This window comes from Canis lupus, chromosome 34 (assembly GCF_003254725.2).
Source record: "Canis lupus dingo isolate Sandy chromosome 34, ASM325472v2, whole genome shotgun sequence".
Lineage (NCBI taxonomy): Eukaryota > Metazoa > Chordata > Mammalia > Carnivora > Canidae > Canis > Canis lupus.
Genome location: NC_064276.1, coordinates 17,661,473 through 17,686,675, shown reverse-complemented (window position 1 = coordinate 17,686,675; position 25,203 = coordinate 17,661,473). Strand labels below are relative to the sequence as shown.

The window sequence follows — 25,203 nt, the reverse complement described above, 5'->3', positions numbered from 1 at the left end:
TAAAATAAATAAATAAATAAATAAATAAATAAATAAATAAAATTAAAAATTAAAAATTAAAAAATTAAAAAAAATAAAACATCCAAGTGGAAACGTAAACAGGCAACTGACTATGTGGATCTCAGAAAACAATCTAGGTTGGAGATACTGATAAAATAGTCTGGCTATATCACCTACGGGGTGAAAAAGTAATGATTCTTAAACTTTAACCTGCTTAAGAGTCACCTCAGGGGCAGATTACAAATCGTGGTCACCAATCCCAAAAAGCTTGATCTGGCAGACCTGGCAAATAATTCAAGAAAAAGCATTTTAACCAATCCTCTCAAGTGATTTTGAAATAAGGTCCAGACAACATTTTGAGAAACACTGATTCAGAAATAAAAGAGTATTGTGAAAAATTCTAATGTTTATTGGTTAAATAGAAGAGGAGGAAGAGAATGAACAAAAGCAATCACACGAGAGAAAAAAAAAAACCTGTAATGGAGGATAGCACAGAAGTCAAAGGGATAGACATTTCCAAGAAGTTATTAACTGTGTTGAATGCTATTGAGGACCACTAAGAAGAAGGATAAAAAGTCCACTGAATTTAAAGATGGAATGAGAGGGCAGTGAGTAATGGAGACAACACTTATAAAATGTTTGGCTCTGTAAAGAATATGCAAAAAAGGGGTAGCAGGATATTGGGGATGGCATGGGGTTAAGAAGGGATTTGTTTGCTGTTTGACTTTGTTTTGGGGTGCAAATCAATTGACCAGAAGAAAGGGTGAAGCTCAAGATGTAATGAGAGATGTAGTTATTACACAAATATAGGTTCAAATCTTTTCTCAGAAAAATAAGTCACAGCCTATCAAAAATATTATAAGATCCCAAAGTTACTTTCTACAGTTAAGAAAGGACAAAATATTGACTGATCTTTGGGAAAAAAAAAACAAAAACACTGAATGGCATCCTGACTCAAAGGAAAAGGTGAGGCTCCTCATCAAACGTAAAGACGAAAATTGAGTGCCACCTGCTGGTAAAATATATATTCTTAGTATTTTGACTGAAATAGAAACTAATCTTACTAGATAGAAATTTCAACTAACTGGATTAGGTTATGTTTCCTAACATAATGTGCAGTTCTTCACACGGATACAGGATATAAGATCTTCCCACCCGACAAAGAAAGTCTCTGGTCAGCTGGTCTTCCTCTACTTTAAAACATTCAACAGTAGGAGGCACATAAATCCAAGATCTTTTACATTTCCCTTGGTAATTTCAAACTGAAATACATCTCCTCCTAATTTCTACCCACTGATACTAGTCTTCCCTCTACTGCAAAACGGTAAATCCCCATATTGGAGGTCTTCATTGTCTGAAGGCAAGCCTGTCTCTACTTACTTAGTCATCAGATTCAACAAACCCAATATAGTTTTTTTCAAATGCTGTTCTTTAAATCTCCTACCATCCTGTTGTGGGATATAGTTAAATCTGTCAATAGTCCATAAAGTATCTCAGAGCTTTTATCTCCAACAGGTACCCATGGTACTATTATTTACCTTTATCTGGGCCTTCACAAACTCTTAACTCATACTAAGTTTGTAGTCAATTGAAATTGGGTCCAGAAAGATCTTCCCAATCCAATAGTCATGTAATTTAATTATTTGAGTCTAATGTAGTCTTGATGTTCATCCTTGTTAAATTTCATCTCATAACAACTTTGACCACATTTTGTCAAGATCATTTTGAACTTTGATTCTTGGTACCACCTAAATTTCATTTCTTTATCCAAATCAATTATAAAAACTGGGATATGGGGGCATCTGGATGGCTTGGATGGTTAAGCATCTGATTTGGTTTCAGGTCATGATTTCCAGATCCTGGGATTGAGCCCCACATCAGGCTCCCAATTCAGTGGGGAGAGTTTGCTTCCCCCTCTCCCTCCGCTGTCTCTCTCTCAAATGAATAAATAAAATCTTTTTTAAAAAAACATGAAAGAGCCCTAAAATGCAATTAATACTAATCCACCTAACTCTTTTGGGTAGGGATGCTTATCTGGCTGCAAATTGATTTGCCATTTACCAATCTATTTACTACTCAATCTATTTCAGCCATTAGGGTAATGGAAAATTTAAACAAATGCTTTAATGAAATCAAGGTATGATGTAATAGGCACTACATGAATATATTGACCTATTCCTTTCAAAAAGGTAACTTATGAGTTTAACATGGTCATTTTCAAGAGTACTCATGGTTTATGAAAACCACAATGCAATTATCAGTGGATACTTTCCTAAATCCACTCTTCCTTTAAAAAAAAAAAGTCAATTTAATGATTTCATGATCAACTATCTAAGATTAAACACTTAAAATGGACATATGGAAATACATGTATTTCATTCACCCTAATGGGCTAAAGATCACCTTTTCCAGAAGAAAACTGTACTCCTGAATGAAATACATTGTGTCTCCTCTCCTCTATGTTTAATTGAACATACTTTATTTGAAAATGGATCCAAAGTTACTTAAAAAATGTGAACAGTGACACAGATTGTTCAAACAGTACCTGGGTTATAATTCCACTAGGTTTTGAGATTTACACAATCATTATGCAGCTAACTATACGTCACATTTGTTTGGTTTTTTTCTTTAATATATTTTTAACTAGAGTTTCCCACTTTAAAGACTATCCTCTTTGCTCATGAAAACAGAAGTAAAATAAGAAGTGCTGTTCTTTTTGTTTTTTAAGATTTTATTTATTCATGAGAAACACACAGAGAGGCAGAGACATAGGTAGAGGAAGGAAAAGCAGGCTCCCTGTGGCGAGCCCGATGTGGGACTCGATCCCAGGACTCTGGGATCACGCCCCGAGCCAAAGGCAGACGCTCAACCACTGAGCCACCAAGGCATCCCAGAAGTGTTGTTCTTTAGTAGAGTATAGCAACCCAGATGTGGACTCTAAAGCCTAACTTACTGGATTCTAATCCTAGCTCTATCATTTATGAACTGTGTGACCTAGAACAGGCTACCTAACCTCTCTGTGCTTCAGTCTCATCTATAAGTGTGAATAACAACGGTACCCACCTTACAGAATTATGAGAGAATTACATGAAGTAGTAGGTGTAAAGCATTAACAGTGCCTACCACAGTAAGTATTAGATGGGTTAGATGCTTGCTGCAATCTTCATTCTTGATCACCTATTAACATCAGTTACCCTTTCTCACTGATCCTTTCCTTCACTTGCTCTGAAAATAATCATACAGAACAACAGTTAGTTAAGAACTAGGCTTTGAAACCAGAAAAGCCTGGACTGGAGTACTGGCCCCACCACTTACCAGCAATGCTACCTTGGAAAATCACCTAACTTCTCTCAGTTCAACTTTCTTAATCCACACAACGGGGATTAAAAACAGAATCTCTTTGTTGACACATGAGGTTGTTGTGAGAATTAAATAAAAATTGTATTAAAAAAAAAAAAAAAACTGGGACGCCTGGGTGGCTCGGCGGTTGGGCGTCTGCCTTTGGCTCAGGGTGTGACCCCGGAGTCCTGCGATCAAGTCCCACGTTGGGCTCCCTGCACGGAGCCTGCTTCTCCCTCTGCCTGTGTCTCTGCCCCTCTCTCTCTTTCTGTGTGTGTGTGTGTGTGTGTGTGTGTGTGTGTGTGTGAGAGAGAGAGAGAGAATAAATGAATAAATAAAATAAATAAAAAGAAAACTTTACCTAGTACTTGGCATGTAGTAGACACTCGGTGACTCTTGGTCAAAATCCCTTTTGGGGTAGCTCTTAGCATTTTGGTAGGCACCATCTGAGGACTATTCTCTTTTCCAACAATCTTATAAGGCTCATGGTGCCTTTGACATATATCTTTGATTATTGGTCTCCCTCTACCTTTCATAGCTGGTCTGTGCTTTGTAGACAGATACTTCTCTCAACATTCCTCCTCATTTCCTTTCTCTTTGAATTTTTGTAGTTATTATGTCAAAATTTAAGAATTTCCTGTTCTTTGTGAACCCATTTGTTTTTTGAAGCCTATAACCATGAGATTGTGCCCATATTTTTTCTTCTGAAACATATGCTTTCTAAAATATAGGATTCAAGCTGAGCTTATTTCTCAACATTATTACAATCTTTAAAATAAAGTGGTATTTTTCCCCCTCAAGAGTTTATCCATTCTATTTCCCCAATCATTGGTAAAAAAGTAAATCCAGAATAATGGTTCCCACCATTATTTCCTTTACCTTCTAGGAGACTAAATCATTAATAAAAAAAAAAATGGTAGCCGATACTCTTTTGGCAGAATGAAGCTTCCAACATATATCTAGATACAGAACATTACAGTTTGTTTCTTTGTAAATTTTATAATCTGTATTAGAAACAATCATCTATAGTCCCTGTCATGCCAAGATTCTTTTGTATTTCTCCGCCAGAGCATCACCTTTTTTCCTTTCTTCTTTTATGGCTCTCTGCCATACCCTTTCCCCAAGCACAGTGGTTTCTGTATCATACATACACACACCCCTCATTAGCCCCTCTGAGCATTCCTTATTAGATATTTCTTTTCAAAAGTGTACCTTCCAATGGTCAGAGTTCTTTCAAAAATACCATCCCATCACTTCTTGGTAACAGACACCCCTTATTAAAATATTGTATTCTATGTACACTGCAATGGTATACAAACTTAAGTATATACAAGGTACTGTTGCCAAACAGTACTGTTCCCAAGGCTTTCTTTCTGCCATATGCCTTCCTCCTAATAATTTCATAATTTCATCAGGGCTTATTCCTTTACTTTAGTGATAAATTTAACGAGCATACAACCAACCAGTAATAAAAGTTACTCTGCCAGAAGCCCACTACTGTGACATTAAAGAGCATAGCTCAGGAAACCAAATCCTCCGCTCATACCCTCCAACTGCACTATCTATCCTTGTCTTCCGAAGTTACTAGCATCAATTGGACATATGGAAATATACAAGCTGTGACTGCTCTTCAGAACTTCAAAACCCCTAGACTTCTTCTAAGTATTTCCATTAATGTACACAAGAAAAATTCTTTCAACTGGATTGCAAACTTTAAGATAGTAAGGACCATGTCTATTTGACATACGATACACCCAGTGCCAGGGGTTGCATACTTTGCTATATAGACTGAGTCCTGCCCGCAGCCTGTTTCCGTATGGCTCACAGCTAAGAAAGGCTTTTAAATTTTTTAAGGGCTGTTTAAAAAAAAAGAAAGAAAACAAAGAGAAATATGTGACAGAGACCATATGGCCTCCTCGCAAAGCCTAAATTTTCCCATCTGGCCTTTTTTAGATAATGTTCGTTGACCCTCCGATTTTTTGTTAAACGTGAAAGTAGGGACAGGAGATGTGATGGAACTCCAAAAATGGAGAAGGACAAACAGAGATTTGCAATAAATATAAATGGAGATGACTACAAACATACAACTCACATAATAAAAACTGTACAGGTTTTCAAATTGTTTCTTGACTTCCATTTTCATTGAGTTCTAAGAGAAACTAAAGATCTTTCATTAACATATTTCAGAGATTTTTTTTTGTCGGGGGTAACCAAGCTGTTGCTGAATCACAGGTGCTCCTAGAACTAAATGCAAACCTTGGTAGTACAGCTCTTCTCCGACTAGTCTAATTAACATATATATTACTTATCAACAAGGTGTCAGCCACTGTAAGGTGTCAATTCACAGGTATGTACTCTCACATATACATCTTTTCCTTCCATACACCACTAAGTAGCTAAGCATCAACACTCCACATTTTAGGTATCTACTCTGGTATGACCTGTTAGTTCAAAATTTCTTCATTTAGAATGCTCCAAAAGCCCTGAAATAAAACTGTGAATGCTAAAAAATGTTTAACCAAAACATGAAAGTCCCATTCTCAAGTAATATAAAGGAGCAGTATTAAACCTATTCATAACAACGTCTATTAGAAGCCCGTGCAAAGGTATACCTGAAAATGCTGCTCCATCACTTGGATTTTTCCCTGGTCTGGACACTTTTTCAGAGCTCGATCTGCATAGTGGAACAGGATTTCTACCATCTGTAAGGAAAATAGCCTTGTATAGAAAATCAAAACATGTCTCTAATATTTTTCAATACTCGATATATGTGGATCTGCCTAAATAATACAGAATCAAGTTTTATTAAAAATATTATTTAAAACATTAGTGGCTTTATTTCCCATTTTTTTTTAATCCCACAATAATTTCCTTCAGCCTCAGGGCTACTACTATTTTGGTAACCTCCAGGTCTAGACCTCAGTGGTACCTCTATTGCTCAGGAAATGAAAAATTGAAGTTAAGCTCTTCAGAAATGCTCTGCTGTAGGTCTTTCCCTCAAGAACACAGATAGAACACATATCTCTAAACTATTTTAGCAAATACTGAGAAAATTATTCATGTCTGAAGAGTGACCAATTTCTATTCATGTTTCCCATATGCTTACACTAATTTGAAATATAATTTTTACCAGTGCATTTGCACAATAAAAAGAGGAATGACTGTATAGTAAATAGATTCAACCAAGTCTAGATTGGGAAAGCAAAGCCAACATTAATTAATTATATGAATGCTAATTAATAACAATAATAATAAAACATCAGCCCTCTCTGTTACCTCAGACAATGCAAACACTTACACATGTAGTATTTCTATTTCTCCTAATTACCTGTTTGTGAAAACTAACACATGTCAACTTTCTATGGGCTATAATTAGGCTCAGAAACAATCCAGATCCCTGGGTTTCTCCCTCCTCCTTTTGCAGTCTTTGGCTATTTTACAATTTTATCATCTTCATAGGAGAGCAAGGGAAAAAAAGGAAAGGTGATAAGAAGAAAGTTTAAAAGCATTCAAGATTGACACCAGGGAATCGTAATCATATATATATAACAAAACAGTGTGTATATATACACTCTCTCCTTGACTATAGTCGTTTACCTAATCATACCCCCAAATTATTAGCTTATAACATAAGGAAAACTGTATTGTACCCTTTTAAAGCCTCTATTAAAATACTCACCCGATCTGCAACAACAGCCTTTCGCTTACTGGCATCCCCTGATAATCCTGCAGAGAAGCAAAATCCAGCATAAAAACAAAGCCCACATCTTCAGGACTGAAACTATTATGGTATTTTATTTACACTGTGCTAGCAATAGACATAATTATAACAATGTTTAGATATCAAAATGTTGACTAATATGCCACAATAAGAGCATCTTACATCTACTGGACCAGATAACCTATCAATGTACTTCCCTTTTATTCCAACAGTAAATTTGCCTTATGAAAGAATTTAAAAAGCAGCATTAAAACTTTGTATTTGTCATTAACCTTTTTCACTGGAAGTCGTACAATTTAATAACATCTTAGTTCATAATATATTTGAACACTAGGCTAAAAAGTGTTCTATGAGTGATTAGTATTATTCATTCTCTCTACTCCAGAAAAATAATGTCTACTACACAGGTATTCTGTTAACTTACCCACTACTGCTTTTGCTTTTCCTTCATGGAAAGACCATGCAAGAGCCAAGGCTTCTGTAAGACAATCTTGTTTCAGGAGATGATCCACTCTCTAAAATGCACAAATGAGAAAAGCTAGACCCCTTTGTTTGACCAACTAAGAGCTGGAATTCCTATTCTACCTAATATCTTTTCGGAAGTTGTTGCTTAACAGCTGAAATTATTCCAATAACCATGTGACTATCTTATTTTTTTCTAAGATTTTATTTTTGAGAGAGAGAGCCCCCCACAAGCAGAGTGGAGAGGGGAGACAGAGAATTCCAAGCAGATCTTCCACTAAGCTGGATCCCAGAAACCTGAGATCATGACCTCAGCCAAAGCCCAGAGTCAGACGGTCAACCGAATGAGCCATCCAGGTGCCTCTGTGACTATCCTATTTCCAAGAAAAGTAATTTCTTAAAGCACTGGACTGTACTGTGACTGTATAAGCTAATATAAGCAGCCACAAGGCCTAAATATGAAAAGAGGAAAAGGCTGGAATGTCACTATAACAAAAATGGCCAGTTAGGGGATCCCTGGGTGGCTCAGCGGTTTAGCGCCTGCCTTTGGCCCAGGGCGCGATCCTGGAGTCCCGGGATCGAGTCCTACGTTGGGCTCCCGGCATGGAGCCTGCTTCTCCCTCCTCCTGTGTCTCTGCCTCTCTCTCTTTCTCTATGTCTATCATAAATAAATAAATAAATAAATAAATAAATAAATAAATAAATAAATAAATCTTTAAAAAAAAAAAAAAAGAGCAGTTATTTAACACAACACCCATTCACTCCCTCCTCTTCAGTAACAAATTCCAAGTTTACCTGAGACAGCAATATACCAGCTAAAGGACTTTTCTAAGACTCCCTTGTAGCCATCTGGGGCGATGTGACTAAGGTCTGGCCAATTATAGATAAGTGGAAATGTTGTTTGGCCATTCTAGGATGTGATTTTTAAAAGGCAGGGGCCTAAATACACACACACACACACATATATATATATGAATATATAAATGAATGAATGAATAATGAATGAATGAATGAATGGCAGGAACCAGCCCTTCTCTTCCCTTTCCTCCTGCCTGGAATGTGCACTTAATAGCCAGAGCTCCAGCAGCCATACTGGAACATAAAATGACCTAGAGACAAGAATTCACACACAAGGATGGTGAAACTAGTATAGATAGTACACTAAAGACCATAGAGCTGCCACATTAGCCACAGACTCCCTACCTCCAAACTGTTTTTACATAAGAGAGAAATCTTACTGAAGCCACCATTAAATTTTCTGATAATATGTAGCTAAACGTAATCCTAATTTATAGTTAGTTTTATCAAATCAAGTACCTAATGGTTACAGTGATTCTGATGTATACTTCTGAAATTAAAAAGCAAAAATCCAAATAATCTTTTCCTGCAAAGTCAAAACAGAAATGTTAAGATGCTATCAATTCAACAGCTCTAATATATAAAACTACTTTGAACTCACCTCTCTCCAGCTTCTCAGCATCATCACATAAACAGACTGGAAAGTAAAGAAACCATAATTAAAATGATCATCTTTAACAGCCTTGTTTAGAAGACATATTTGTCCCAGTCCCACATCTCATTTTACTTCTAAGTAAAAATATTTCATACTACAGTTAGAGGTATCTACTAAAGTATTTTCAAGGGCCCACATTAAAGAGTCAATCAAACATTCAACAGTCACTAAGCCACTAAGTCCAAGGAGCTAATTCCACAGGAAAAGAAAAAGAATGCCCAAATCCCTGTACTAACTTGATAATATTTTGAATTTTTAATACTGATGAAATATTTCTCCAAGTTAAAAAAAAAAAGGAACTGATACACAAAAAAAGTTCCTATACCAGCAATTCTATTCTAAGTCAAACTGCTCAATGCATCGTAATACATCCTAAACTGATCTAAGCCAAAGGACATCTTAATTACATGACAAATATACATGATAAGGTATCTTCCTGGTCATGAAAACATAAATGTGAAGATTATGAAAGTATATCCTTGAATAAAAAAAATAAGCACACTATGATAACCTAAATGAAAGTAACAGTATGTCTAAAAGTTGAGAAAATAAGTAAGTTAAAAATCACAACTAGGGATCCCTGGGTGGCGCAGCGGTTTGGCGCCTGCCTTTGGCCCAGGGTGTGATCCTGGAGACCCGGGATCGAATCCCACATCGGGCTCCCGGTGCATGGAGCCTGCTTCTCCCTCTGCCTGTGTCTCTGCCTCTCTCTCTCTCTCTCTCTCTGTGACTATCATAAATAAATAAAAATTTAAAAAAAAAATCACAACAACTATATGGGTTGTGAGTTCAAGCCCAACATTGGGTGCAGAGCTTACTTAAAAAGGAAAAAAAAAATCCCCTAAAAAAAAAAAAAAAAAGTCCTAGATTATTGCTGATCAATATTCACTTTATAATGCACAGCTCTCTTTACCAGAAACTTCAGCCGCAACTACCCTGACACAAACAAATGCCAAGTCACAGAGTAAAAGAGCTTACTTTTGTCCCCAAATAAAAGATCTGACCACCATAGCTACTGATGGATTGATAACAAGCCTTCTCTCCAACCAAAGCCTATAAAAAAAGAAAAAATTACATGTATTAGAAGTCTCATTAAGTTTTTTTTTTGTAGTGTATATTCAATTTGCCAACATATAACAGGCACTGCTCATCACATCACATGCCCTCCTTAATGCCTGTCACCCATCACCCTATCCACCCCTCCCACTCCTCCCTTCTGCAATGCTTTGTTTCCCAGAGTCAGGAGTCTCTCAGTTTGTCTTCCTCTCTAGTTTTTCCCCACTCAGTTATGGTCCCTTTCACTATTTCTTATATTCCACATATGAGTGAAATCATATGGTAATTGTCTTGTTCCAATTAAAAGGCTCATTAAGTTTTAAACAATGTCAAGTACACAGAATTTAAGTCAACATAGTTTTATCCCATAAATTAGTGGGGGGAAAAATGTCAGTCAAGTGTCAGTCTGTCAGTGAAAGTGGCAGAAAAGACAAAGTGCAAAAAGTTAATTCTCTGCTTACATATGCTCTTTTTATTTTTCAGAATATTGCAGACATGGGAGGAATACGCCAACTTTCTAAATCTAAAGGGAAACTGTTGAGACCTGCCCATTATTGGAAGACAGATACTCACTGCCTCTGGGAAAGAACAGGGCTGTTTGGAAATGGTACCTCTAACTTATCTGAAATAAACATCAACCTAAAACACAAGGAGAAACAGGAAGACAAAGCAACATAATATATGGGATTCAGCCTAGCCCAGCAAAAGAGAAATGAAACTATTGTGTGATAAATCTGGACTGTGAATTTTGTCTGTTACTTAAGGTATGACCCGACCCTAGAGAAGTTTCAAACTTCTGACATTCAGTTTTCTCATCTTTGAAAAATCATCAGTTTCCATGAAACTTAAATATGTTAACATTTATAAATGTCCCAAAATACGTAAATGGTCAATAGCTGATAACCATGATAATTTTAAATTTTTCACTATGAAATTTAAAAACATATACAAAGGTAGAGAATACTGCAATGAACCCTCTGCATCTGTTAATCAGTCTTATGAATTATGAGATCATCACCAATCTTATCTCACCCATATTCCCACAGATTCCCCTATATACAGTGTAATTTTGAGATGACTCTCAGATTTTGAATATTTCATTAATAAAAATTCACTATATACATAATAAATTAGTCCTTTTTAACATAACCACTTTATTAGTATACTTTTAAAAATTAACAGCATGAAATAAAAATAAAATAAAAATCCTCAATATGAAAATCCAGCGTTTAGATTTCAAATGGTCTCATAAATGTCAAATGTTGTTAAGGTTTTTGTTGTTTTGGTTTTGCTTTTTCTACATTTCACATGTCTAAATCAAGATTCAACCAAGGACCACATATCAGAGCTGGCTGATAGGTGTCTTAATTCTCTTTTAAATTTATAGGTTTTGCCTGCATTTCAATCCTTTATTTTCCTTAAAATTTACTGTTGAAGAAACTGGAACACTTATTCCATAGTTTCCCACTACATAGATTTTGCTAATTGCATCCACATGGAATCTTTTAACATGTTCCTCTGTCTTCCATATTTTCTTTAGAAGATGCTTGATCAGAACCAGGGTCTTTTGTTTTGAAATGGGTTTGTTTTTTGGCAATATAACTTTAAGTATGGTGTTAACTATAAGATTCTTATCGATGCCCTGGATTTTAAGGTTGAAAAAGTTCCCTCTATTCCTAGTTTTCTCAGGAATGGATATTGAACTTTATCAAATGCTTTTTCTATGTCTTTTGAGATGATATCACAGTTTTTCTTTTATAATCAACTAATATGGTAAATTACACTGATTTTTGAATGCTAAACCAGCCTTGCATGCCTTGGATAAAACACCATCTGATCATAATTTATTACTTTTTTATATATTGCTGGCTTCTATTGGCTAATATTTTAAGTATTTTTACTTTCATGCTTATGAGAACATTAGTCTGTAGTGTTCTTTAATATAGTATCTTTGGGGGATCTCTGGGTGGCTACCGCAGCTTGGTGCCTGCCTTTGGCCCAGGACGAGATCCTGGGGTCGAGTCCCACATCGGGCTCCCTGGGTGGAGCCTGCTTCTCCCTCTGCCTGTGCCTCTCTCTCTGTCTCTCATGAATAAATAAATTTTTAAAAAAAATCTTTAACATAGATTCTTTAACAATCTTTAAATTTAACAATTTAATCTTTAACAATCTTTGATTTTATCATTGGAGTTAATCCAGTCTTATAAAAAGTTATGTGCTTCCTTTTTCTCCCTTTTTAAAAAGATTTTTGTGTACAATTGGTCTTTTTTTCCCCCTTAAACATAACGGAACTCACTAGTATAGCTATTGGGGTTGGAACTTCTCTCTAGAAAAATCAATCTCTTTAACTGATGCACAGTGACTTAGATTTTCTATCACTTGTTGAGTCAGCTTTAATAATTTGTGCATTCCAAGGAATTTTTCCATTTCATCTAAAGTTGTTGAATCTATTGGCATAAAGTTATACACATATCTTTTTAATATCTATAGACTCTCCAGTGAAGACACCTCTTCCATTCCTGATACTGGTAATTGTGTCTTCCTCTTTGTATTAATTAATCTCACTAGAGGTTTACCAATTTTATTTCTTTTATTTTTTTTAAATTTTTATTTATTTATGATAGTCAGAGAGAGAGAGAGAGAGAGAGAGGCAGAGACATAGGCAGAGGGAGAAGCAGGCTCCATGCACCGGGAGCCTGATGTGGGATTCGATCCCGGGTCTCCAGGATCGCGCCCTGGGTCAAAGGCAGGCGCCAAACCGCTGCGCCACCCAGGGATCCCTTATTTCTCTTTTAAAGAACCATCTTTTGATTTCTTTGATTTTCTCTACTGTTGGTCCATTTTCTATTTAATTGATTTGTGTTCACCTTTTTATTTTTCCTTCAATCTACTTTAGGTTAACTTTCTATTTCCTTAAGACAGAAGCTAAGGGCATTGATTTGAAATCTTTCTTCTTTTCTAAGTATTTAATGCTATCGGTTACCCTTTAAAAACTGATATAATTGTCAATCACAGATTTCAATATGTTGTATTTTCATTTTCATTCAGTTTAAAATATATTCCAATTTCCTGAGATTTCTTGACTCATGCGTTATTTATAAAAACAACAGTTTAATTTCCAAGTATTTGGTGTTTTCCAGATTTATCCTGAGGATTTCTTTAAGAACTTATGTAAGCTTGTTCTACAATCTAGCATATAACCTATACTGGTGCATGTTTCAAGTGCTCTTGACAGAAGTTTGTAATTTGCTTTTGTTTGGAGCAATATTCTATAAATGCCACTTAGGTCAGTTGGTCAATAGTGTTTAAGTCTTCTATACCCTTAATGATCTTCTGCCTACGAATTCTAATAACAACTGAGAGGGAGTTTGTGTAATTATGGATTTGTTGTTTTTTCCTTTCAGTTCCATCAGTGTTTGTTTCGTGTATATTGGAGGTCTGATCCTAGGTACTTAAATCTTTAAGGCTGCTGTGTCTTTTTGTAACCCCTTTTTATCAATTTGAAATTTCTCCTTATCTCTGACAATATTTCCTCCTCTGAAACCTAGTGATTATGATTAGAGTTTGCATGGTATGTCTTTTTCCATCATCTTACTTTTAATTTATATGTATCTTTGTGCTTACTGTGTTTTGTAGATAGCACAGAGTCAGTTCTTGCTTTTCTTTATCCAATCTGACAACCTCTGCCTTATAATTGAAATGTTCAGACTATTTCCACTTCCTGTAATTACTGATATGGTTGAGTTTAGATTTATATCTTATTAACTGTTTTTTCTACTTGTCTGTTCCTTTTTTATGCTTCATTGAATTTGATATTTTTAATATCCCATTTTGTCACTACTATTAACTTTAGTTACACCACTTCTTTTTCCGTGACTGCTCTAGTGTTTACAGTATGTAACTTTAACTTATCTTCTTCTACACTTAAATATTATTATACTATTTGAGGTATAATGTCAATCCTTACAATGATATACTTCTATGCCCCACTGCCTGCTGCTATATCCTTTTTCATCATACATACTACTACTACATTATCAAGCATTATATTATTTTTGTTTTAAACAATTGCTCTTGTTAAATAACAGTACTGCAGTATAACTTATATACCATAAAATTCACTCATTAAATGTACAATAATTTTTAATAACTTAAAATTATTTTAATTAATAATTAATATTTTAAATTAATAATTAATTAATTTTTGATAATTTTAACCATCACCAAAATCCAATTTTAGAATATTTCCATCACTCCACAAAGAGCCCTTGTACTCATTTCCAGTCAACCTTCATCCCTAGTCCCAGTCTCAAGTAACCACTAATCTATGTCTGTCTCCATCAACTTGGCTTTTCCGGACATCTCATAAAATCAAACAATCTTTCCATATGGCTTCTAACATTTAATACAGTATTTTTGAGAAGATCATCCATGTTGTAGCATGTGTCAGTAGCTCAACTTTTCGTTGCAGAATAGTATTCTATTACGTGGCTAAGTCACTTTTTGTTTATCCATTTACCAAGTGGTGGATATTTGAATTGCCTCCATTTTTTTTAGCTATTATGAATAATGTTGCTATGAACCTTTGTGAACAAGTGTTTGTGTGGGCATACGTTTTCACTTCTCTTGGGTATATACCTAAGAGTAGATCTGCTCAAATGAATCCTTACGAATATGCTGAACATTTTGAGGAACTGCCAAAATGTTTTCCACAGCAGCTGTACCATTTTCCACCAACAGTGTGTAACAGTCCCAGTTTTTCCACATTTTCACTAACACCTGAGACTGTCTGCCTTTTTAGTTACAGCCAGCCTGGTGGGTGTGAAGTGACATCTCATTGAGGCTTTGAGTTGCATTTCCCTAATGATGAACAATGTTGAACATCCTGGCTATTGTGTGTATCCTTGTAGATTGCTCCAGTTGTTTCTGATGAGAAATCTGCTCTCATTGTTGCTCCTTTGCATTTAGTATCTTTTCTCTCTGGCTGCTTTAATATTTTTCTCTTTACCACTCATTTTGATCATCTATATATGGTTTTATTTTACTTGTGCTTAGGGTCACTGAGCTTCTTAAAAATTTGTGTTTATAGTTTTGGATAGTTTTTGACTGCTATTTTTCCTTTTTTTTTTTCTCTCTCTCCCTCAGTGATTCCAACTATTCATATATTAGGCTACTCAATGCTGTCTCACGGGTCATAAATTTTTTTAAATTACTTTTTCTGTGTTTCATTTTGGATAGATAATATTACTGCATCTTCAAGGTCACTAATGTTTTTCCCTGTCATGTCTACTCTTGGACATTTCATTTTTCCATCCAGGGTGTTTTTCATCTTAAGCACTGTAGTTTTTTAACTCCAGAAGTTAGATCTGCATCTTCTTTAGCATCTTCTGTGCCACAATACTTAACTCTTTGGACCTGCAGACTATAGTTGTTTTGTCCTTGTCTGCTAATTCTAACTTCTGTTCCAGGTCTAAGTCATTTTTGATTGAACTTTCTTCTCACTATAAATTGTGTTTTTCTTTTTACATGCCTAGTAATCTAATAGCAAACACTGTGAATTTTATTTTGTTGGGTTCTGGAAATTTCTTTATTATTAATATCCTTCTGCTTTGTTTTGTGATATAGTTAAGTTACTTGGAAACAATTTGATTCTTTCTGGTCTTATTTTTAAGATTTGTAGTAGGGACGAGAACAATGTTTATTCTGGTCCTAATTATTCCCCTCTACAGAGGCAAGATGTCCCTGGGTATTCTACCCAATGCCCTATAAATTATGAAGTTTTCCATTGTGGCTGTATAAACAAGCCACTGTAAGCAATGGATAATAGTTCCTCCTAAACCTATCAAAAAATTATTTCCCTGGCCTTGGTAGTTCCCTGATATGCATCTGCCAATCAGTAGTCGGCTGAATACACAAGGGTAACCATAGGTAGTGCTCTCCTCTCCAGTACCCAGTGCTGCAACTCAACCCACCTTAGTCTTCCCACAGTCTCAGCTCATGAAGTCCTTCAGGCTCCAACTGGGTTCCTTATCCCTAAGCTACAGCCTGGAAACTCTCTCTAGGCTAGAAACTAGGATAATCATAGGGCTCATATCACTTGTTTCCCATTTTGTCATGGATTGCTGTCCTTCAAGACCTGATGTCCAGGATTCTAAAAAGGTTTTTTTTGTTTTTTTTGTTTTTGTTTTTTTTATCTTCTACACAGGAGAGTAAGTCCAGTGTCTATTATTCCATCTTGGCCAAAACTGCAAGTTCAAAGTCTATTTCTGATAGACTTTCTGATAACCATTCAGACAAAAGAAAATACCTAAGTATGAAATAGTAATTAGTCTTTAGTGAATTTTATTGCATTACCATTTCTTATTCTGGATTGTCTTGGTTCCTAAATTCTGAGGCTGGAAGACCCTTTCATATATTTTTTAAACTCTGAAGTTCTAATATCTCATGGAGATTTGAGTAATAGCTGCATATCATAGAGTAGATGCTCATTAAATATGAACATCATTACTATTTTTTCTTCCAAATTGCTCAGGAAAGCCTCTAAATTTCCTGCTTACAGATTACTGTTTAGGAAACATGTGATCAGAATTTGAAGAAATTTGGGATGCCTGGGTGGCTCAGTGGTTTAGTGCCTGCCTTCGGCTCAGGGCGTGATCCTGGAGTCCCAGGATGGAGTCCCACATTGGACTCCCTGCCTGGGGCCTGCTTCTCCCTCTGCCTGTGTTTCTGCCTCTCTCTCTGTGTCTCTCTCATGAATAAATAATAAAAATCTTAAAAAAAAAAAAAAAAAAGAATTCGAAGAAATTTAACTGTAAATTATCTGTGTAAATTGCTAAAGGCCATCACTATGGTTGCCTGAAATACAGTAAAATGAAGCTAAGGCCATACTTGTGTCTTCCATCTCTCCAAAGTCCTACATTTCATCTATTCCCTATTCCTAAAGAATCTTTCTTTCTTTCTCTCAAACCATCTTTACCTTTTAATACCCACAGCCACCACACCTGCTCGAATCTTTACCAGTCACCCAAAGTCAGGCTACCTGTCTCTAGTCATTCATCCCTTAAATCTATCAGGCTTATTGCCACCATAATAAACTTTCTAAAATATTCTGCTTTCATCATTTCTCATAAATTTTCAATTTCATTTCATTATTTTAATATAAAAGTTAAAATTCTATGGTATTAAATTAGTCACATTTCTGAATAGAAGGTAACAGGAATTACTGTTTAACATTCCTGAATACTTAAAAACATATGCATATCCACTTCAATCTGGACATAAAGATAACTAACTCTTCAGAGTTCCAATTCCTAAAACAAACAACAAAAACCCAAGTTTATCAAAGCAATTCTAAGATAATGGATTACTCTTACCAGTGCCTGGCTAACATTTCCTCCGGTGGCTAGGGATTTGAAATGGCTGCTATTATAGACCAACTGAACCTCTGAGATCTCCACTGTTTCCAATTCCTCTTGAGTCTGCCGATCAATCACATGCAACTTCTCCACACTGTCCAAGAGCACAACTGTGCGTGAGTTTATCCACTGCAAATCAAGCACACCACAAAACAAAAGTGAGGCCCATCCCACACCATCTTTCAGGACAAAAAGAAAGCCTGGCCACTCAGTTAAATTAAACTGAGGACTACTTTATTCTTTTAATAACTTGATGACAACAAAACCTCAGTAAGAACTACTCAGTGACTGCAGTGGCTAGACAGTAGTGGGTAATAGTGCACAACACAGTACTGAGTTCTGGCAGTGTTAAAATGACTCATAGTATTTTAAAAAGGTAACTAAGAAGGGCACCTGGGTGGCTGAGTTGGTTAAGCGTTTGACTCTTGGTTTCGGCTCAGGTCATGATCTCAAGGTTGTGAGATCAAGCTCTGTGGGCTCTGCAGGGGAGGGCAATGAAGCCTGCTTAAAATTCTCTATCTCTGCCCCCCTCCCTCTCTAAATATAAATTAATAAAACAAAAAATAAATAAATAAAAATAAACAAGGTAACTAAGAGTTTTAACAGATACATTAGAGCATATATTAGTTTTAGTAAGATTCTTTAAGTGGTACACTGGCACAAATGACTTAAGCAAAATGACAAACTATGCATTTCTCATGTTTTTGACATTAATTAAATAAAAGGACAAATAAATCTCATAAACCTAAGTGGTCAAATGATTGCTAGAATTTACATAATACATATTTTAAAACAGAAGCTATCTAAAATAGGGGCTCCTGGGTGGCTCAATCAGTTAAGCGTCTGCCTTCAGCTCAGGTCATGATCTCAGGGTCCTAGGATCAAGCTCCACATCAGGCTCTCTGCTCCGCAGCAAGTCTGCTTTTCCCTGTCCCTCTGTAATCTCTCTTGCTCTCCCTCTCTCAAACAAAATCTTTAAAAAAAAAAAAAAAAAAGGCAGCAGCAGCTATCTAAAATAAATATTTTCTTTAATACTTCCCTACCAATTGTGGGAGAATTCCTTACTTTTCTATTTCTCTATATTCTGAATTTTAATAAGTTCTGTTATAATTTTAGAGGTAATAACTTAATATTAAAAATCTTCTGAGGGCAGCCCAGGTGGCTCAGCAGTTTAGCACCGACTTCAGCCTAGGGCATGATCCTGGAGACCCAGGATCGAGTCCCGCATCAGGCTCCCTGCATGGGGCTGGCTTCTCCCTCTGCCTATGTCCCTGCCTCTCTCTCTCTATCTCTCATGAATAAATAAATAAAATCTTTAAATAAATAAATAAAATAAAATCTACTAAATTAGAATTTTAAATTAGCAAGAGTAAAGTGTTTCTCCTGCACTTTCACTCTCTGGTGTTCACGTTGTTTTATTTATATAACCTATTCCATGTTATCACAGATTATTTGCATAATATCTTATCAAAAACAACCAAGTTAAAATGGATCAATTTTGACATAAACTGAAAATACACTCTATCAATGTATTGTGGTTACTATAAGGGAAGGATTTTGTTCTGTTTAATTTTTCCCCAAAAAAATTCTCTCTCAGAAAATAGAGAGAGGTACCTGGGTGGCTCAGTGGTTGAGCACCTGCCTTTGGCTCAAATTGTGATCCTGGAGTCCTAGGATCGAGTCCTCCATCAGGCTTCCCACAGGGAAGCCTGCTTCTCCTTCTACTTATGTCCCTGCCTTTCTCTCTCTCTCTCTCCCTCTGTGTCTCTCATGAATAAATAAATAAAATCTTTAAAAAAAGAAAAACAGTTTGATACTCAAATCATTTACAAAGAACTCTTACAAGGTGCTCTCCCCATTATTTTAAAAAACAAAGACACGTTATCAGCCTTATACAACTTTTGCCAGTACTAGTTTTATTTTTGTCTTTTAAAGATTTCATTTATTTATTCATGAGAGACAGAGAGAGAGAGAGGCAGAGACACAGGCAGAGGAAGAAGCAGGCCCCATGCAGGGAGCCTGACACAGGATTCGATCCCGGGTCTCCAGGATCACGCCCTGGGCTGAAGGTGGTGCTAAACCGCTGAGCCACCCAGGCTGCCGCTAGTACTAGTTTTAGATGCTTTCAAAGGTCACCTCATTAAAAAAGAGACAATGACAAAGAGTATTAGTAATTATTCCTAAGATTAGACCCTCACAACTGCAACTGCTGACATTGTTGTAAAGGAGTCTTTTAATGGTAATTTATAAAGCAATGCAGTTAGTGTCACATCACGGATAAGCCACAGGACAAATGAAAATACCTACTGCCCTACTGTAGGGAGAATGGCTACTTGTGGTTGAGGGAAAATTTTCCAGGGACAGAATAATATGCATATTTTAAAAGTGACGTATCTCAAACATCATGATGAATTCTAGGAAGCTGTGTTAGATAATTCAATAGAGGTTCTGGTGATGACAAAGACACTGATGTCTTACATTCACACAAGAGTTTGAACAAGATTATTTCATGAAATGTGTATAGAAAAAATATTTCTAAATCAATAGTCTAGAGGTAAGATTAAAAGGCAATGTGCAACTAAATTAATAAATTGTATATTATAAAGAAAAGACCCATTTCCTCTATATCCTAAAAAGTCACACATTGTTAAGTTAGGGGAAAAACTTTTTTTTTTTTTTTTTTTTTGCCATTTTATTAGGAAAATGAGGCCGCGTCTCTTATTCAGGGTTGCCTATTTTCATGCATATACAGAATGTTTCACTGGATATTGATATGCCGAAAGCATTAATGAAACAAACCCAGAAATATTATAATTACACTATTTGCAAAGTTGACATACTATCTGAAAAAGAAAAAATAAAATTTGATACAAAAATACTTTTTTTTTAAAAAACCAAAAAGTTGCTCAAGACTGAGATGTATGATGGAGAGAAAATTGTGAATTTTTTTTTAAGATTTTATTTATTCATGAGACACACAGAGAGAGGCAGAAACATAAGCAGAGGGAGAAGCAGGCTCCATGCAGGGAGCCAGAAGTGGGACTTGATCCTGTAACTCCACGATCACGCCCTGAGCCAAAAACAGATGCTTAACTGCTGAGCCACCAAGGTGCCCCACTGTGAAGTTTTTAAACACGACAAAAGAATAGATTACATAAACCCTTGAACCAATTAGGACAATCTCAGAAGTATGAAACATGTTTCCAAAGAAAGCCAGACAACGATCCTCAAAGAAACCCACTCAAATTCTTCTGAAGTCCCCTTTGAAGTAATCAGGACATCAAAGAAAACTTTTTCTGACCCTGCCACTATTCAGCAGGACATAAGGCTGAAAGGCAATTAAAAGTAAGGTGGCATCAGGGCACCTGGTGGTTCAGTGGGTTAAACGTCTTGATTTCGGCTCAGGTCCTGATCTCAGAGTTGAGTCAGAGCCCTGTGCTGGGCTCTGTGCTGGGCATGGCACCTGCTCAAAATTCTCTCTCTCCCTCTGCTTCTCCCTCCCCTCTCTCCCTCTTTCCAAAAAAAAAAAAAAAAAAAAAGTCATGTGTGTGGCATTACACCAAACTCAGACTCCATTCAATATAAGCAGAACTTGACTTCTACACAAATTTTACATAATCCCAAAAGTCATGGCTCATGGCAGAAATCCTGGTAGTGCTAGCATACCAGGGTCTCAAAACAACTACATGAGATAAATGGGGCAACTTAATCTGAATAATACTCACAGTAAAGTTGATGAGATCATAGTAGAGATGAAGGTGCTTTTGCTTAGTAACAGTGTATTGCTCCAGACTCATCTCTCTTAACCTGATGGTGAAATAAAAACAATCTAAATACCAGCTATGTTTTAAGGGACTTTTGTAGACACTAATTCTACTCCACCTAGAAAATGAGTTCCATTCAGAGTATGGAGAAGCCCAAAATATTGGCAATTAAAGAAACTATTACACAAAAGAAAAAATCATCCACACCATGATTTATATCAAAATACAAGGCATATCTGCTCAGTAGTATAGTTGTCAGTCCTATAATGTGTGTTCACTCTACTATAATTCAGAACAAACTAACTTCATCCCATCAGTGACTATACTCAGCTAGAGTTAAAGCATAAAATGAGACTGACCACATGGTATGATAAAGTCATAAAGTCCATTAAAAAAAAAAAAAAAAAGAGCTGTAGTGACAAGACTAAACTTTTCTGAAGTATACTGTTACAGCTCAAATAGCCCAAATGTCCCAAAAGAATGAGATGGACACTTGAGAAAGTCAATTTTATTTACATCTGTGTACATATACCCCCTCTAACCACCCTTGTAATTTGCTTTCCCTGCTTCTGCTCCAAGGTGACAGAGCACGGCAGAAGAAACATGGCACAATGTACACCTGACCCTTCTGAATAATGTTCTAGATAGCTTCCTTTCCTTTTAAGCCCCAATTCCTTTGTCTTCTACTCCCATCACTTATAGTGTTGACCTCACCAGATACATGAACAAACAACTGAGCCCTCCTACCGTGGGCCCTTCATGTACTCTGATCTTTGCTTCACTAAGTCACTTCCCCTGAAAGAAATTATATGCTAGTAGAAGGAACATGTGATCTAGAGGCATGCATTTAAGTTCCACTACTACAGCTGCATGACCAACGGCCAATCACTTATTCATTCTCTGTTTCCTCATTTGAAAATGAAAATGGACACCAAACTGTTCCCTAGCACATACTGAAAGTGTTTCACAAACAAACAAAATGCCAACATTACCTATTCTCTTAAGATTAGCTCAAGTCCTTACTAAAGATCACTTCACTTACATATATTCTAAATCCCACCCCCTCCACCATTGCTTAATAGTACCCCTCTCCCTTGCTGGCATATTCACTCACTCCTTTTTAAGGGTCCTTTTCCTTTTGCTTTCCAACATGTTTCTGACTTCTCCATCTTCAAATAAAATACAAAACCAAAAAGCTTTTTACAGATATTAAACCATTCTCTTTCATCTTGTAACCAAACACTATGAGTGTAAGTTTGTTCTTCTAAACACCCATTTCTTTAACAAGGCTCTATAACGTAGCTTCCACCTCCATTTCATTGATGATTCATCCCTCTGAAAAGTTTCTAATCAACAACTACTGGCATATTCAATGGTCTTATACTCAGTCATCTTCTCTCTTGATCTTAATTTAATAATGGTATAACCCTAGTATTGACATTGTCCTGAAGCCTCTCCTTTGTCTCCTATGTGAGGTCATTCTGTCCTACTTCCCCTCCTACCTCTATGTGCCTTTACTGGAACATTCTTTCTTGATTCCTCTTCTTTTTCCTCTTTCCTTGTGAGTGCCTGCCAAGGCTACGTATGCTCTGGCATTTGATTTTCACAGCTTCGACAACATTCTCTATCCTGAAATTCTCACTTGCACTCCAGACCTGGATTGCCATCTGCCCAGAAGACATTCCCTGAGAGAACACTTAAGAAGTCCACCTTTCCTTCTAACTCAACACCATTCAAATCCTCTGTAACTCAAGCCCTTCAAATAGTTCATGCTTCCAAAATGAGGTCAGAAACACAACTTCATTCATGTCCTTCAGTTCCCAGATCCAATAAAATGAGAAGCTTCGTCTTTCCTTCCAAGTATCATCCCTAACTTTCACTGTAACCAAGCATCCTTGTCTAAATACCTCATACCTTCTTTGGCACAAGGGCAAAAGCTTCCATTTCCCTATCACCTATAATACATTTTTTCTGCTACTCCTATACTGATCTTCCTAGCCACTTTAACCACATCTTTATCTCTTTACCTAAGAAATTGTGACAACTCTTCATTACCAATCTAGGCCAATTATATTCTATAATCTGGATCAGGGGTCAGCAAACTTTTTTGGTAAAAGGCCACACAAATATTTTAAGTTCTGTGGATCATACAGTCTGTCACAACTACTCAATTCTGCCACTATAATGTGAAAGCAGTCATAAATAATACATAATCAAATGGGCATGATGGTGTTCCAATAAAACAAGCAGCTGGCCAGATTTGGTCCACAAGCCACACTGTGTCACCCCTAATCTAAATCTACATCATAGGGATCCCTGGGTGGCGCAGTGGTTTAGCGCCTGCCTTTGGCCCAGGGCGCAATCCTGGAGACCCAGGATCGAATCCCACTTCGGGCTCCCGGTGCATGGAGCCTGCTTCTCCCTCTGCCTATGTCTCTGCCTCTCTCTCTGTCTCTATGTCTCTGTCTCTCTCTCTCTGTGACTATCATAAATAAATTTAAAAAAAAAATTAAAAAAAAATCTACATCATATATTCAACTTGATTTTCCACAGGTTTCTCACTCTCATTAATCCTATAAGCATTTATTAAGCATCTACTATATATAGGCACTGTCCTTGCGACTAGAATCTTTAGATTTATGGCACTTTCACTTTACTTAGACAAATAATTTAAAAAGTGCTGAATGTTACCAAAGGAGAAGAAATAAGGTCTTGTGGGTGTATGTAGCAGGAAACAATTCAGGAAGTCAGGGAAGGCAATGTTAATAATGAGTTAGGTAGGATAAAGTGGAAGAGGGCACAGAGCTTCCCTTACAGAGGTGAGAGCATATGCAAAGACCCCAAGGCTAGAGTCTAGTTAGGAAGCTATGCCAAAGCCGAGGTAGAAGAAATATCAGTGGTTAGGCTAGTGAGCAGCAATGGGGGGGTGACAAAAAGGGAGTAAATCCAGATGTTGGAGACAGGGTCAACAGGATGCAGTGAAGAAGCAGAAATGAGGGAGAAAGATAACTGAAAGGAAACACCTAGGTTTCTAGCTGGAGAAACTACGTGGACAGTGGTGTCCTTGCTTTACTGAGTTAGGAAACCCAAGAAGAGATTATGCACTGCACATTCTTACCCCTGTAACTTCATTTCATTTCCCTCAATATGCATATCCACCCCTCCTGCAGTATTTGCCATATATCCTTCACAGAGTTTTCCATGGCCTATCCAGTCCATACAAATCTTTCCATACTCTGAATTTTTATCAACTTTTAAAAGTTGAATAGTTGAATCCTTAAGCATAGTGTTCTCCCTAATGGTAATGAATATACTGGCTTTGTCTCTCAAACAGTATTTGAAGTGAAAGAAGAAATTTATCTTATACTTTCTTCAACTGTTTCTGTGTCCTTCAGTGTAGAGAGCACAGTGTGTGCTCAGTGAAACCTATTGTCTAATAAATACACTATATGTAATAGGTAAGCCATTAATAGACATATATACATTCTTATATTTATATATACACATAAACCATTAATTATTTGTTAGTCAAAGAGATGGAATGAAGAAATACACCATAGAGGGGCATGAAGCTAAAGTGATTATTGTCTTCCATGTTAATAAAACCTTAAATTAAAATTAAGTTACCACTCTCTTTCCAAAGAATTATGATAACATATTTGACACAATATTAAATCACTGGTGAATATCAAAAAACTATTATGGTATTATGATAAAGGACTTTATAACAGACATATAGCATCCTGTCAGGACTTACCAACAGAAAATGAACAACATCTCCTCTGCAGAAGGCAAGCATGGGATTCACATAATTATGCACTGCCACAAAGTGCCAGGCCAGCAATGGAACACTGGAAGGATCCATCTAAGGAGGAAAAGACCAAAACTTTTTAAAAAAAAAAAAGCATCACAGTTAACAGCAAGAAAAAGAGA

At 36.4% G+C, this 25,203-nt stretch overlaps 1 protein-coding gene and 1 long non-coding RNA gene across 3 annotated transcripts in view; one reads left to right on the top strand and one right to left on the bottom strand.

Annotated features, from left to right (window-relative positions):
- LOC125754293 (uncharacterized) overlaps nucleotides 1-11,186 on the top strand; it is a 176,151-nt gene extending 164,965 nt beyond the window's left edge. Inside the window, exon 5 of one of the 2 annotated variants that reach the window (XR_007408098.1) lies at nucleotides 10,575-11,186. This is a non-coding gene — a long non-coding RNA (uncharacterized LOC125754293). The remainder of the gene's footprint in view (nucleotides 1-10,574) is intronic. The other variant, XR_007408097.1, reaches the window with a different exon arrangement.
- The window catches only part of VPS8 (VPS8 subunit of CORVET complex), a 268,885-nt gene that overhangs the window by 199,159 nt on the left and 44,523 nt on the right, over nucleotides 1-25,203 (bottom strand). Inside the window, 9 exon segments of the mRNA XM_025451499.3 lie at nucleotides 5,952-6,041; nucleotides 7,019-7,065; nucleotides 7,485-7,575; nucleotides 8,982-9,017; nucleotides 10,014-10,088; nucleotides 17,465-17,635; nucleotides 21,232-21,282; nucleotides 21,284-21,313; nucleotides 25,028-25,135. Coding sequence (XP_025307284.3) covers nucleotides 5,952-6,041; nucleotides 7,019-7,065; nucleotides 7,485-7,575; nucleotides 8,982-9,017; nucleotides 10,014-10,088; nucleotides 17,465-17,635; nucleotides 21,232-21,282; nucleotides 21,284-21,313; nucleotides 25,028-25,135 — 699 coding nt within the window.